The 14,202-nt window shown below is 47.4% G+C and overlaps 1 protein-coding gene across 7 annotated transcripts; it reads right to left on the bottom strand.

Moving 5' to 3' along the window:
- Positions 1–16: 16 nt before the first annotated feature.
- LOC115931563 (killer cell immunoglobulin-like receptor 3DL3) lies at positions 17–12,326 on the bottom strand. Of its 7 annotated transcripts, none has more exons than XM_063701644.1 (9): positions 12,238–12,271; positions 11,411–11,446; positions 10,344–10,628; positions 8,769–9,032; positions 6,880–7,199; positions 2,930–2,951; positions 1,323–1,427; positions 808–860; positions 170–709 (listed from the first exon to the last, which is right to left on the bottom strand). In XM_063701644.1, the coding sequence occupies exons 1-9, from the start codon at positions 12,269–12,271 to the stop codon at positions 500–502; spliced, it is 1,329 nt and encodes a 442-aa protein (XP_063557714.1). In that variant the 3' UTR covers positions 170–499. The 7 variants fall into 7 exon arrangements, with proteins under 7 accessions (XP_030859829.3, XP_063557714.1, XP_063557715.1 ...); XM_063701645.1 differs by having other exon boundaries at positions 10,545–10,628; XM_031003969.3 differs by lacking the exon at positions 2,930–2,951 and having other exon boundaries at positions 17–709; positions 6,906–7,199; positions 8,769–9,068; positions 12,238–12,326.
- Positions 12,327–14,202: the final 1,876 nt, after the last annotated feature.

Raw genomic sequence — 14,202 nt, 5'->3', positions numbered from 1 at the left:
AAAAGAGTCCCATTACCGAAACCATGAGGGCAGACATGTTTACTTGAAGAATAGAAAACTACATTGAAATTATAAAAAAAATTTATAAGTTTTACTGCTGACAGAAGGCTGAAAGATAGTCTGAGGAAAGGTGGAACAACATGAGGAAAGGTGGAATAGCATGTATCTAAGTGCCGTGTTAAGACGGAGCCTCTTATATGTTTGGAATTGTGAGTTCCTCAGTGTGATCGCAGCCTCAAGTAGACTAGGAAGTAAGCCAGTTAGGTTGGAGAGGTGGGCAGGGGTCAAGTGAAATGGAGAATTGTGGGCTAAGCAAAGGAGTGTGTTTTCTCTCCAGCAGGCAGTGGGGACCTTAGACATTTGTAAGCAAGAGAGAGGCATGTTCAGATTCGTGGTGTGAGGAAGAGCGATGACCTAAGATGAAGACTGCCGCCTTCAGATTCCAGCTGCTGGTACACTGGAGCTGGCAACCTGGTTTTGAGACAGGGCTATTGTCTCCCTAGAAGATCCCATCAAGGCCTGACTGTGGTGCTGGTGGACAGAAGACAACTTTGGATCTGGGCTCAGCATTTGGAAGTTCCGTGTACACCCTGGTATCTGTTGGGGGTGTCTTGGGCCTCTGAGAAGGGTGAGTGATTTTTCTCTGTGTGAAAACGCAGTGATTCAACTGTGCGTATGTCACCTCCTGAGGGTCTTGTTCATCAGAGTCCTGGAGAGAGGGAAATGCTGAGTGAGGGAGGGTGCTCACATTTTTCAGGACTCTTTGAGAATAAGACTAGCCACGAGGCTGGGCCGAGGAGCACCTACCTCCCTGTTCACTGTTCTGTTCCCTGCAGGCTCTTGGTCCATTACAACAGCATCTGTAGGAGACGGAAGTCATCAAAACAGCTCGGAGGGCACTTCTGGGTCCTCATTTCATAAGCAGATACCAACATACAGGGGGAGGCCATAGGTGCCTGAGGTCCCTCAGTTGCCAACAGCAGACTCACACATTCTATCTCTCTGAGCTCAAGGATCCATCCCATGAATAGCTCTGAGTTCCCATCCCATAGATTCTGTCTCCCACTTTCTGCCTGTCATGGAACCTTCTCCTGGATGTGAGTGGCTACAGGGGACATGAGGATACAGTTCAGAATCAGGCAATGGTCTGTGAGCTGAAGGCAGGGGCAGGGAGTCTGGTGCTCTCTCTAGAAAGTCCTGCCTCTGTGGCTCCTGCCTTGGGCCAGGGACCATCCTGCCTGTGAGGAACACACACCCGCGTGCTCCCATCCTGCTTCCCCACATGGCCCTGAGCTCTCTGGCTTCTGCTTCGTGAGACTTACTCTTTTTGTTGGCACACCAGCGATGAAGGAGAAAGAAGAGGAGGATAGCAAAAGGGATGATGACCACTGAGGTCCCAGTCAGAACGTGCAGGTGTCTGGAGTTACCTGGAGGAAGACAAGACACCAATAAGAAGCTAATCATAGCAGTTCCTCTTTATGAATTGTCTCACATTTCTTGATTGACGGGTAACCACATACAACGTCTCTTTAGGACAAGCACCCAGATGGTGGGAGACCTAGCTTCCTCCTGCTTTCTCAGTTGTAGTAACCATAGAACGTGCTGAGGATACAACTGCTTTAGTTTAGATGTTTGACCCCTTCAAACCTCACATTGAAATTTAACCCCCAGTGTGGGAGGTTGGGCCTCTTGGGAGGTGTTTGGGTCATGGAGGTGGATCCATCATGAACAGATCAATGCTGTCCCAAGGAGATGGGGTTAGCAAGTTCCCCCTCTATTAGTTCCTGGAGAACTGGTTGTTAAAAAGAACTTGGAAGCTCCATCGCTCCCCCTCCCCCTTGCTCCCTCTCTTGCCGTGTGATCTCTGTGGTCTCTGCACAGACAGACCCTCCTTCCTTTCTGCCAGAGTGGGAGCAGCCTGAGGCCGTCACAAGAAATAGATGCTGGTGCCATGCTTCCAGTACAGCCTGCAGAACTGTGAGGCAAACCAATCTCTTTTCTTTAGAAGTTACCCAGGCTCAAGTGTTCCTTTAGAGCAACAAAAATGGACTAAGACAGCAACGTCCTGAGATCAGGAGGAACGTCCCAGAACAGCCTGGGCTGTCTTCCTGTTCTTCCTGGAGGAGGACATCATGCAGTGCTTTAGCTGAGTGCTTCCTGTGGCTCCAGGGTACAAAACCCAGTGTAGATTCCCCCAGCTACACTGCAAATGGGGTGACTCCATATGTCCGGAGCAGTTTTTCTGAGCTTTGAGGGACTGGCTCACATTGAAATGTAGGCTTCTGTTGTCACTCGCTGCTTATCTGTTAGTAATGAACCTGCCTGTGTATTCTCTGTGTGTTCTGTCTCCCTGGAGTGACGGTGAGTGATAGGAATTGGCATAGGCCCAGGTGCAGTCCAGGAGGTGTTTAGAGTCTTCTCTGGGAAGACTGGACTGGGATTGATACACAGCGAATGTGCTTTACAGTTTCTACATCCACAACCCTCTTGACTCAAAAAAATTACATTCTCCAAGAAAAGAAAGAAAAAATGAAATCAAGATAAAAAAAGTGAAGTAGAACTGACTTAAATCAAACAGCCGTGGAATAATGATGTAGCCTGGGAACAACGTGCTACTCTTTGTGATCTCCTGAGATATCTATCAGGCTGCTATTCCACACGAGAAGCACGGGGAAGGACCACCCCCTCCATCATTTATTGTTTCAATACAGCCTGTCCTTCTGTGAGTTAGTACGAAATGTGACCAGGGGCTAGTGCTGGCACTGGTCTCTGAGTCCAAGATCTGAGCTCACTCTAAAGAGTATTAGTGTTTCCCTCCCCATGATCTATCTGTATTTCCATAGGTGATTGGAAGTAGGGATGAATTGGGGGATTTGGGTGAAGGGGCAAGTTTTATGCCATGAACAGAGCACGTTCTCTATTCCAGGACCTGTGCTGGTGGGTTCAGGAGGCTTTCACATTTTCCATATGATCTCAAGCTCACAGAAAGCCAAATAAGGAAGAGGTTTTAGCCTGATTGTTTAATGGATAAGATAAAGGGTCAAAGAATTAAATACAGAGAAATAGAAAAATGATGGATGGTATTCAGTTGCCTTTCGAATTTCTGTGCATCATATTATAATTATGTATGTTTTATTTTTATTTTTTGAGACAGAGTCCCCATGTGTCAGGCTGGAGTGCAGTGATGCGATCTCAGTTCAGCCTCTGCCTCCAGGGTTGAAGCCATTCTCCTGCTTCAGCCTCCCCAGTCACTGGGATTACAGGCAGGTGCCAATGCACCGGGCTAATTTTTGTATTTTTAGTACAGATGGGGTTTCACCATGTTGGCCAGGCTGGTCTCAAACTCCTACCCTTAAGTGATCTACCCGCCTTGGCCTCCCAAAGTGTTGGGTTACAGGTGTGAGCCCCCATCCACAGTCTTGTATATTATATTATACTAGGTCCCTTCATTAGCACCACCCCTCATGTGTCTATCGCTCCTCTGCCAGGTATTGATTTAGATGTAGAAAAAAAACACATCTCAGAAAGAAATTAATGAAACAAGGATTAAACTACTAGGAAAAATCAAACCCAGCAAGCCCTCCCTGCAAATGATTCTATCTCACAAGCATAGCTTATATCCATCTTTCATTCATTTAGTGTGTAAATCAACCCTACATTTCACCAGTGGGGCGGGAATTGCCTTTTCCATGGTCTCCTAGATTCCAGTTACGCACCTGGGCCTCCCTTATTTTCATGTCGGTCACTATTAATCAGGTAGGGATTCCTAGATAGCCCTGAGTTGAATCCAAGGGCAATGAGTATAAAACACACACTCCTTGTTCCTCCTTAGTTTCCTGTGTACCCAGTGTGCTCTCCATCTCTCTACAGTTGTCCTGTAATTCTCCCCATCTCATTCCCAGCATTTGAGGCAGAGCCTCTTCCTTGAACTAAGAATGTTTCCACCTTTGTGCCTTCACGGCTGAGAGCTCAGTGTGGAAAATCCTTCCGCCAATCTTCCAAGGGTTGAATCCATTTTTTCCATTAAGGTCACAAATATTATCTGATCAGTGAGACCTTCTCTGTTACCTGAAATTATATACTCAGCATTATCTGTTACTTATTTTAAATCCTGGCTGGGCGCAGTAGCTCTCGCCTGTAATCCTTGCACTTAGGGAGGCTAAGGTGGTGGGATCACTTGAGATCGGGAGTTTGAGACAGCCTGCACAACGTGGTGAAACCTCATCTCCACTAAAAAACATACCCAAAAAATGAGCCAAGTGTGGTGGCGTGTGGCTGTAATCCCAGCTACTCGGTAGGCTGAGGCAGGAGAATCGCATGAACCCAGGAGGCAGAGGCTGCAGTGAGCTGAGATTGTGCCACTGCACTCCAGCCTGTGGGACAGAGCAAGACTCTACCTCAAAACACAAAACAAAACAAAACAAAAAAACACAAAAAACAAAAAACCCAGATTTGGTGCACAGATGCTTCCCAATGGATCATTCATTTATTGGTACCCTTGTGCGTTCATTTTCTGCCCTCGCATTTACTCATCTGCAATATCAGTGTCCCAAGAGCAGAGGCCAAATGCATCCTGTTTACCATTTGTGGAAGGCAGGAGAATGCTGCCCCACCCCAACACGTCCCTGTCTTAGCCTCCATAGCTTGTGAATATGTTATTTTACAGGAAAGGAGGAATGAAGATTGCAGATGGAATTACGGTTGCTAATCAGCTGAACTTAAAAAGAGGGTATGCTGGATGATTTTAGGGAGATTGAGATGGATTATCTTGGTGACCTCAATAGAATCCCAAAGTCCTTAAAAGATGAGGAAGAAGGCAGAGCAGGATTCAGAGAAAAAGGTGTGGGTAAAGAAGAAGAGTCTGAATGATGCCATGTGAGATGTGACCAGCCTTTGTGGGCTTTGAGGAAGGAGGAAGGGGACCAGGGGCCAAGGAACGTGAGAGCCTCTAGGAGCTGGGAAACGTGATCCAAGCAGATTCTTGCTTGGAACCTTAAAAAGAAATTCAGCCTTACTGTCCCTTTGATATCAGCCCAGTGAGATGCATTTCATACTTCTGAGTTACAGCACCGTGAGATGATTAAGAAAAACATGTTTTCATCCATGAAGCTTGTGGAAATTTGTTATGGCAACAATAGGAAAAGATTCCACACTGCACAGCCTGAGCATGGGGCATTGGCTGAACGAGTGAGTGAGTGGAAGTGTCGTGTGCATAAATAAGCTAAATTCTCTCTTGCTGCACGTCTCTTGCTCTGTCTGCTGAGTCAACCAGGGTTGCATCTGGTGCACTGTTGATACGAATGTAAATTAGTACAGCCATTACGGAGAAGAGTATGGAAGTTCCTCAAAAAATAAAATGAGGTCGGGCACAGTGGTTCATGCCTGTAATCCCAGCACATTGGGAGGCCGAGGTGGGTAGGTCACTTGAGGTCAGGAGTTGAAGAGCAGCCTGGCCAATATAGCGAAACTCTGTCTCTACTAAAAATATAAAAATTAGCCGAGTGTGGTGGTGGGAGCCAGTAACCCAGCTACTTGGGAGCCAGTAACCAAGCTACTTGGGAGGCTGAGGCTGGGGAATCTCTTGAATCCTGGAGGTGGAGGTTGCAGTGAGCCCAGATGGCACCACTGCACTCCAGCCTGGGCAACAAGAGTGAAACTGTCTAAAAAAAACAAAAACAAAAACAAAAAACCATAAAACAAAACGTAAAAAGACACTTCCAGAGGATCTAGCAATTCCTTGACTGGGTGTAAACCCAAAGGAAAGAACATCAGTGTATCGAAGTGATATCTGCACTCCCATGACTGTTCCAGCACTGTTCACACTAGCCAAGATGTGGAGTCAACCTACCTGCCCATCAGTGGGTGAATGGATGGAGAGAATGTGGTACACACGCACAATAGGGACAACTCATCCATAGAAAGAGTAACATCTTGTCATTTACAGCCACATGAATGGAACTGGAGGTCATTACAAGTATTTCCATTTCTCACTCATATGCAGGAGCTAAAAGGTGGATCTCACGAAGGTAGAGAGTAGAATGGTGGCTACCAGAGGCCAGGAAGGGAAGGGTGGAGGGTAAAAAAAAAAAGAATACTAATTAATTAATTAATTAATTTTGAGAGAGTGTCTCTCTCTGTTGCCCAGGCTGCAGTGCAGTGGCATGATCTCAGCTCACTGCAACCTCCGCCTTCTGCAATTAAGTGCCTCTCCTGCCTAACCCTCCCAAGTAGCTGGGACTACAGGCATGTGCCGCCATGCTCGGCTAATTATTATCATTATTATTATTATTTTGTATTTTTAGTACAGATGGATTCTCCCCATGTTGGCCAGGGTGGTCTTGAGCCTCTGATCTCAAATGATCCACCTGCCTTGGCCTCTCAAAGTGTTGGGATTACAACCGTGAGCCACCGTGCCCAGCCTATAAATGTATTTATGAACAGTAGACTTCACACTTAAAAATGGTGAAGGTGGTAAATTTTATAGGTATATTTCACCTCAATAAATATTTCTTCAAACAAAAAGAAAAGGGTGTAGGGGTTGCTGGTGATGACATCTCTCTGTGGGTGACAGGCCAGGATGGGCTTCTGGGAAGTGGGTAAGGTTGAGGGGCTGAGGGAACCTCTGATCTTCCCAGGCAGAGCCCAGTCTCCCTCCTCTGGGTCTGTTCTGACCTCTTTCTCCATCTGCCTGGGTGCCTGGAGCCCTGATCAAGGGACTCCTTGCAGGCCATACAGGAGGGTTTGGAGGTGCCCTGTCTGCCATCCTGCACCCTGACCCCGCCCTTGCACCCATGCTGTATGTTCTCTCTCGGCATCTGTCCATGCTTCTCTCCATCATCAGCAGGAAGCTCCTCAGCTATGGCTCTAGGATCACAAGACATGGGACAGGCATGGTGTTTTCTCACCTGTGACAGAAACGGGCAGTGGGTCACTCGGGTGTGACCACACGTGGGTCAGGGCACGGAAAGAGCCGAAGCATCTGTAGTTCCCTCCGTGGGTCACAGGGCCCAGAGGGAAGTTGGCCTGGAATGTTCCATTGACCCTCAGCACTGCAGTGAGCCTAAGTTCACGGGCCTCCGCCTCTCTGGATAGATGGTAAATGTCAAACAAGCTCCGGGAGCTGCAGGACAAGGTCACATTCTCTCCTGCCTGAACCGTGGGGCCCGGCTGGGCTGAGAGAGAAGGTTTCCCATATAGACCTGGAAGGAGAAGAGGCAGTTTCCTCAGGGAGGTTCTTCCTTGTCACAGCTCCCTTCACCTGAGCTGAGAACTCACTCCCCTGCTCTATGACTTAATGCTCTCTTTCTCTGTCTCACCCTCCACCCCCATCTCTCTTCATGTCTATTTCCTCCTTCCACCTTCTCTGTCTCTCTAGGTCTCTGACCTCACTTCTCCATCCCTAGCTATGTTTTCTTTTTATGTACCGTTTTATTCTCTCTGACCCTCCTTGGATTGGTTGACTTGATCTTCCTCTTTCTTTAATTCTGAGTCTCTCACTTTCTGTCTTGTTCATAACTTTCTGCATATTTCTATCTATTATCTATTGATTGATCTATCATTTATCTATGTATGTATCTATCATCTATCATCATCTGTGTATCTATGACCTATCTCTCTGTTATCTATCATCTATCGATCAATGTATGTATGTATGCATCTATCCATCATCATGTGTTTATCTTTCTATCTCTCTATGTCTATTTATATATCACCTGTCTATCTACTTATCTATCCATATCATCTATCAGTCATTCATCATCTATTTATCTATCACCTATCTCTCTATTATCTATCATCTACCTTTTATCTTTCATCTATCTATATCTATCTATCCATCTATCATCTGTCTCTCTCCATCTCCTTGTCTTTCTCTGCCTCTCAGTCTCTCTAGTTCCCTTTTGGAATCTCTGCAATCCATCCCCACATCTTTATCTTTCCCTGTTTTTGTGCCCCTCCCTCAGGGCTCTGATTTTAGGGCTTTTCTCTGCTTCCTTCCGTCATACGCTCCACTTCTCTGCCCTCTTTTTCTATCTCTTTATGTGTCTGTGAGTCTCTCAATTCCCTTCTTCTGGCTCATTCTGTGTGTGTGTTCATGTCTTTGCTTTTTGATTTCCCTGATTTCACTCCGTGTCTCTCTGTGGGCTTTTGTTCTCAGTAATCCTATAACATGTGGTGCTATTTGAATATGAGCCTCAGAATCCGGTCTGGGGACTCCAGGAACTCACAGCATACAGGGGTTGGTGTTCTGCTCCCTCACCTGGGGCCATGGTGTCCTGGGACGATGACAGCTCCACTGCATGGAAGGCAGAGGTTTAAGAATAAACACAGCATCTGTAGGTGACACAAGCCTGGGGCCACACGGCCCAACTCAGGCCAGATAGATGTGTCTCTTTGGGTTCTCCTGGGAGAGAACACTTTGTAGAGGTAAAACAGAATGGAACCTTCTAACCTGTGCCTGGTCTCTGAACAAAGTCAGCATGGAAGGACACCTCTCTCTGGGACATGTCTGTCTCTCTGTGTCTTCTTTACCTCTTTATCTCTTTTTCTAACACCTTGTATGGCCCCTGTGTCTGGCTTCTATATTATGACATGAGGTCTGTACTTGTTGTCTCCTGTTTCTCTGCCTTTGTTGGTACAGACCTCACCAAGTCACTTTCTCTCCGTAGGAACCCCACACTCATCTTCCTCATGACCACCTGGGGCTTCCAGTCCTAGATCATTCACTCCCTCTCCCAGCAAGGGTGAGAGGCAGGTCTGTATTCTCTCACCTATGACCACGATGTCCAGAGGGTCACTGGGAGCCGACAATTCATAGGGTAAGTGAGTGACAGAACCAAAGCATCTGTAGGTCCCTGCAAGGGCAGGTGTCATGGGACCCATGGAATAGTTGACCTGGGAACCCGCATCGTGGAGCTGTCCAACGAGGCGCAAGGGGTCCTCAGTGATCCCCTCTCTGTGCAGAAGGAAGCGCTCAAACCTGACATCTGACCAACATTGCAGGATGACCGTCTCTCCTGATTTCACCAGGGGACCTGGGTGGGCCAGGAGGGAAGGTTTTCTGTGGACTCCTAAGAAGAGAGGTTGTGAGTTCAGAAGGCATCTCCCTTTCTCATCCCATTCATGGGACCTGAAATAAGTGAGGTTTCCCCTCCATGGTGTCTATCTCTCTCCTTCCTCTCTGTGTCTCCGTGTTCTTTTCTGTGCCCATAACCCCTGTTGCAGGTCCCTCCATCTGTCTCCCTCCCTCTTCCCTGTCTCTCTGTCTCTAGTAGCCCTGATTCCCTTCCCACTGTGCTCAGCATCATCTCTTAGGCTGTTGTATCTGTTTCCCACTAATCTCTTTCCTGGTGTTTATGTGGGGGTGGAAGAGGAACCATGACAGGCTGCATGTCCAGGCTCTTAGCAGCCTGAATCAATCTCTTTTGGACAGATTGGAAAGGCCGGCAGGAGGTACGAACTCATCAGTAAGGCAGGCATCAGTGTCCCTGTTCCTGATGGGGATTGGGAGCCTCTCCTGTAATGTCTGTGCCTTCTCCATGGCCCCAGCTTCCATAGGGTGGCCCCTGGTGCTGGTTCCAGGAGCATCAACCCCTCCCTATGTGGATCGAGCCTGGTGGTAGCATCAGTATACCACCAGTGCTAAAATCAGTGTAGCCAACCTTCTCCTTGTTTGGTTTCTTAACTTGTGCTTGACCTGGGTTCCTGTGTTGGTTTCCTGTTGCTGCTGGAGAAAATTATCACAAACTTGGGGCAGGAGAGAATACAATGACCCCTTCCACTTCTGGAGAACAGAAATCGGACCCAGTTCTCTCTGGGCTAAAATCAAGGCATCTGCAGGGCTGTGTTTCCTATGGAGACTCAGGGAAGAATCAGTTCCCTTGACTTCTCCAGCCCTTAGAGGCCACCTGCCTTTGTGGCTCATGGCCTTCCCCCATATTCAAAGCCCGCTGTGGCTGATGGAGTCTCCCTCCCACCACGCTGCTCTAAGCCCACTCTCCTCTTCCTCCTCCTCTCATGAGGACCCTTGTGATTACACTGAGCACAGCAGGACAGTCCAGGCTGTCTCCCCATCTCAAGGTCAACTCATCAACAACCTGAGCTCCATCTTCCCCTTCAGTACCCTGCCCTATAACATAAATAGTCACAGGGTCCATGGATTACCATGTAGCCATCACTGGGGACAATTATTCTTCCCACCACAGCAACTATTTCTCTGTACTGAATCCCCCTTTACCCCAAATACAGTCGGGGCCTGGATGATTGGACCCTGATGGACGCCCCCACCAGAAGCTCTGGGATTCAGGAGGTGGGACAGTGAGAAGCCCAGACAGAAAGCCTCTAACCTGTGACCATGATCACCACAGGGTTGCTGGGTGCCGACCACCCAGTGGGGGAGTGTGGGTGTGAACTGCAACATCTGTAGGTCCCTGCATGTGCTGGGGTCACAGGGCCCATGAGAAAGCTGTTCCGGAATATTCTGTTGTAGAGCTCAGGGACAGGCATCCCGTCTTCTTTGGACAGACTGAATTCGTTAAACCCAAGACGAAAGCGACACTGAAGAGTCACATGTTGTCCTTCAGACACCACAGTGCCGGGCCAGGCAGAGAGGAAGGGCTTGTCCTGACCACCTTGGGGAGAAGGAGGCACTAGCTTAGAGAGGAGGTTGTGGAGCCGCCCCTCCCTCCCTGTGCTCAGAAGATTCTCCCATTTCCACGTTTCTAAGGCTCCTACCACACCCTGGGCACACCGGGGTGCCCAGGGCTACAGGAAGGACCCATCCCGCATAGACATGGCATCTCCCTACAGCAAGTGTCAGCTGAGAACTTTGAGCAGGTGCTGACGAAGCGACTCTTACTAGATTTTAATACTGCAAAATTACTTACATAAAAGAACACAAGGTAGACACAGGATGGAGGGCATGATCAGCTAATGCATGAACCATAATAAACAACTGAGCTCCTATTAGAAGATCTGGAATGTCAGGGTCATGACTGTGGTTCCCCCACCTCTTCTGGTAGAATGACAGCAGCCACACTGCAGCCCCTACCGTCATGGAAACGCTGGAGCGTGTGAGTTATGCTCTTGTCCTCAGAGGCCTGTTGTTCCTTGCACTGCTTCTCTCCCTTCCTCGGCCGGTGACACCACTTCCTCCCCGCACACCGCTCCTTTGAGCACTTCAGTCTCCCCCTGGGTCCCCACCGACTCAGCCAAGGGAAAGAAAGGCCGGGGAGGGCTAGGACAGAACTGTGGCGAAGCTTCCCCTGGCTTCCTTTTCCTAGTTCATGAGAGATTCCCACATGGCTTCCCATGGTCAGCCCATCAGTCAACCCCCTGTGTTGCTTGCCTCCCATTTCAGGAACATCATCTTATGTGGGGAGATGACAACCTAAGGTTTGGGGGAAGGACTCACCCACATGTGGCCAGGGCCCCTGCAGCAAGAAGAACCCTGGAAAGAAAGATCATGATGGATGATCCATCCGTACATCACCTCCAGGCCCATATCTCCACTCCAGGCCCATATCTCCACCTCCGGCCTATATCTCTACTCCAGGCCCATATCTCCACTCCAGGCCCATATCTCCACTCCAGGCCCATATCTCCACCTCCGGCCTATATCTCTACTCCAGGCCCATATCTCCACTCCAGGCCTATATCTCCACCTCTGGCCTATATCTCTACTCCAGGCCCATATCTCCACTCCAGGCCTATATCTCCACCTCCAGGCCTATATCTCTACTCCAGGCCCATATCTACACTCCAGGCCCATATCTCCACCTCCAGGCCTGTATCTCCACCTCCAGGCCCATGTCTCCATTCCAGGCCCATATCTGCACTCCAAGCCAACATCTCCACTCTAGGCCCATATCTCCACCTCCAGGCCCATATCTCCACTCTAGGCCCATATCTCCACCTCCAGGCCCGTATCTCCATTCCAGGCCCATATCTGCACTCCAAGCCACTATCTCCACTCCAGGCCCATATCTCTACTCCAGGCCCATATCTACAGTTCCAGGCCCATATCTCTACTCCAGGCCCATATCTGCAGTTCCAGGCCCATATCTCCACTCCAGGCCCATATCTCCACCCCAGGCCCATATCTCCACCCCAGGCCCATATCTCCACTCCAGGCCTATATCTCCACTCCAGGCCCATATCTCCACTCCAGGCCCATATCTCCACTCCAGGCCGAGATCTCCACCCCAGCGCTCCCTCCCTCGATTCCCTTCCAGGACTCACCAACACACGCCATGCTGATGACCATGAGCGACATGGTGCTGCCGGTGCAGACAGGCGGCTGCGCCCCAGCTCAGTTCAGCAGCACACAGGATGTTGTGAGGGGCTCATGCAGTTTACATGCTGACCACATCATGGGAGGATGACGTATGCAGGCTATTTCTACCTTGCATAGGCCCAGTGGCTGGTCAAGAGCAGAACATGGCTTCCTGGAAATTGTTCCAACTAGAATTGACACCTTGCATCCTTCACTATAACCAACTCAAAACACGTCTCAGATCCAATCTCTCATACAGGAGATGACTGAATGCTTGGCTTACATTAAAGACTTTTGATGTATTTTTGTTGTTTTTATCTGAGATTCAAACTCTTCTTCATGTGCTATTTTCCCCAGGCTGTTCTTTGACTTCAGAGTTCAAGCAATCCTCCTGCCCCAGCATTTCTAGCAGCTGGCAGTATGTCACAATCTGCCACACCCAAGTCACAACTTTTAGAACTTTTTTTTTTTTTTGAGATGCAATCTCACTTCGTCATCCAGTTTGGAATGCAGTGGTGAGACCTTGGCTCATTGCAGCCTCCACCTCCCAGGTTCAAGCAATTCTCATGCCTCAGCCTCCTAAGTAGCTGGATTTACAGGCACCCACCACCACGCCCACCTAATTTTTGTACTTTTAGTAGAGAGGAGGTTTCTCCGTGTTGGCCAGGCTGGTCTTGAACTCCTAACCTCAAGTGATCTGTCCACTTCAGCCTCCCAAAGTGCTGAGATTACAGGTGTGAGCCACCATGCCTGGCCGAGACATTCTATATGTGTGCGTATGTGTGCGTTTATATACATATGGTTATACACACACACACACACACACACACACACCCTAAGCACTCACATATATAGTTGTTTCAAATTTTAAAAAATATAAATTTTGTATTTTTCTTTCTTTTTCTCACATTTATGTTTCTATGACACCATATACATATTGAATTTTATAGCTCTATTTTATTCTTTTGGATTGCAGTTTAATAGTCCGTGCATAACTTTATCAACATGTAATTATCCATTCTTTTTATCATGGACATTTGTGTTGTTTCCGGATTTCCTCTTTTATAACTCGAGCCTTGATAATCATGTTTCTGTGTGATCCCTTGCATACATATGCTGAATTAATTAGACATATTTACCTAGAAATGAAATTATTGGTTTTGGGTGCAAGTTGGTGTTAAGCTTAACCAGGAAGTGCCAAAATATTTCCATCATGACCAAATGTGGCCTGGAAATTTTTTTTGGGTCAATTTTCCCGTTTCTTCTAAGGAACAAAATTGATGTCACTGATTTTTCTCTCCTGTTTGTCATTTATGAATGTATGTACATATGCACGTATATATTTGCTTGCCATTTTATGTTTTTCCTCGACGTTACTTTGGAATTAATTTGCTGATGTGTAGTATTTCTGCAAGTGAAAGTTACATATTTACTCAGCTCTTCCTTCTTTTCTAACATAGACATTTGAGGCTTATTGTCCCTTAACACTGTTCTATCTGTATCCCCAGTCATTTGCTGAGATGTGTTTTCATTTTTAATTGATACAAAATATTTTCCACCTTTCTTTGAAATGTTTTTCTTCCACTCATTGTTTATTGCTATGTGTGTTTATTAATTTTTAAATATTTGATAATTTCCCCAGCATTTCCTTGTTGTACATTTATAATTTAATTCAACTGTTTCATCTATCATATTACCTATGATTCAGCATTTAAAAATTTATTTTGGTGAATGTTCCAGGGGTGCTAGACAAGTTTGTGGATTAGGAAGATTTGAGGTGGATGTTTTCTAAATGTCAATTAAGAAAAAAATCATTCAAATGTTTTTCTCTATTTGAAAAAAATAGAGACGGGGTCTCGCTATGGTGCCCAGGCTGGTCTCAAACTCCTGGCCTCAAGTGATCCTCCCATTTTGGCCTCCCAAAGTGCTGG

This window comes from Gorilla gorilla, chromosome 20 (assembly GCF_029281585.2).
Source record: "Gorilla gorilla gorilla isolate KB3781 chromosome 20, NHGRI_mGorGor1-v2.1_pri, whole genome shotgun sequence".
In the NCBI taxonomy this organism is placed as follows: domain Eukaryota; kingdom Metazoa; phylum Chordata; class Mammalia; order Primates; family Hominidae; genus Gorilla; species Gorilla gorilla.
The sequence above is the reverse complement of the archived record's forward strand: the minus strand, read 5'-3'. Positions and strand labels throughout refer to the sequence as shown.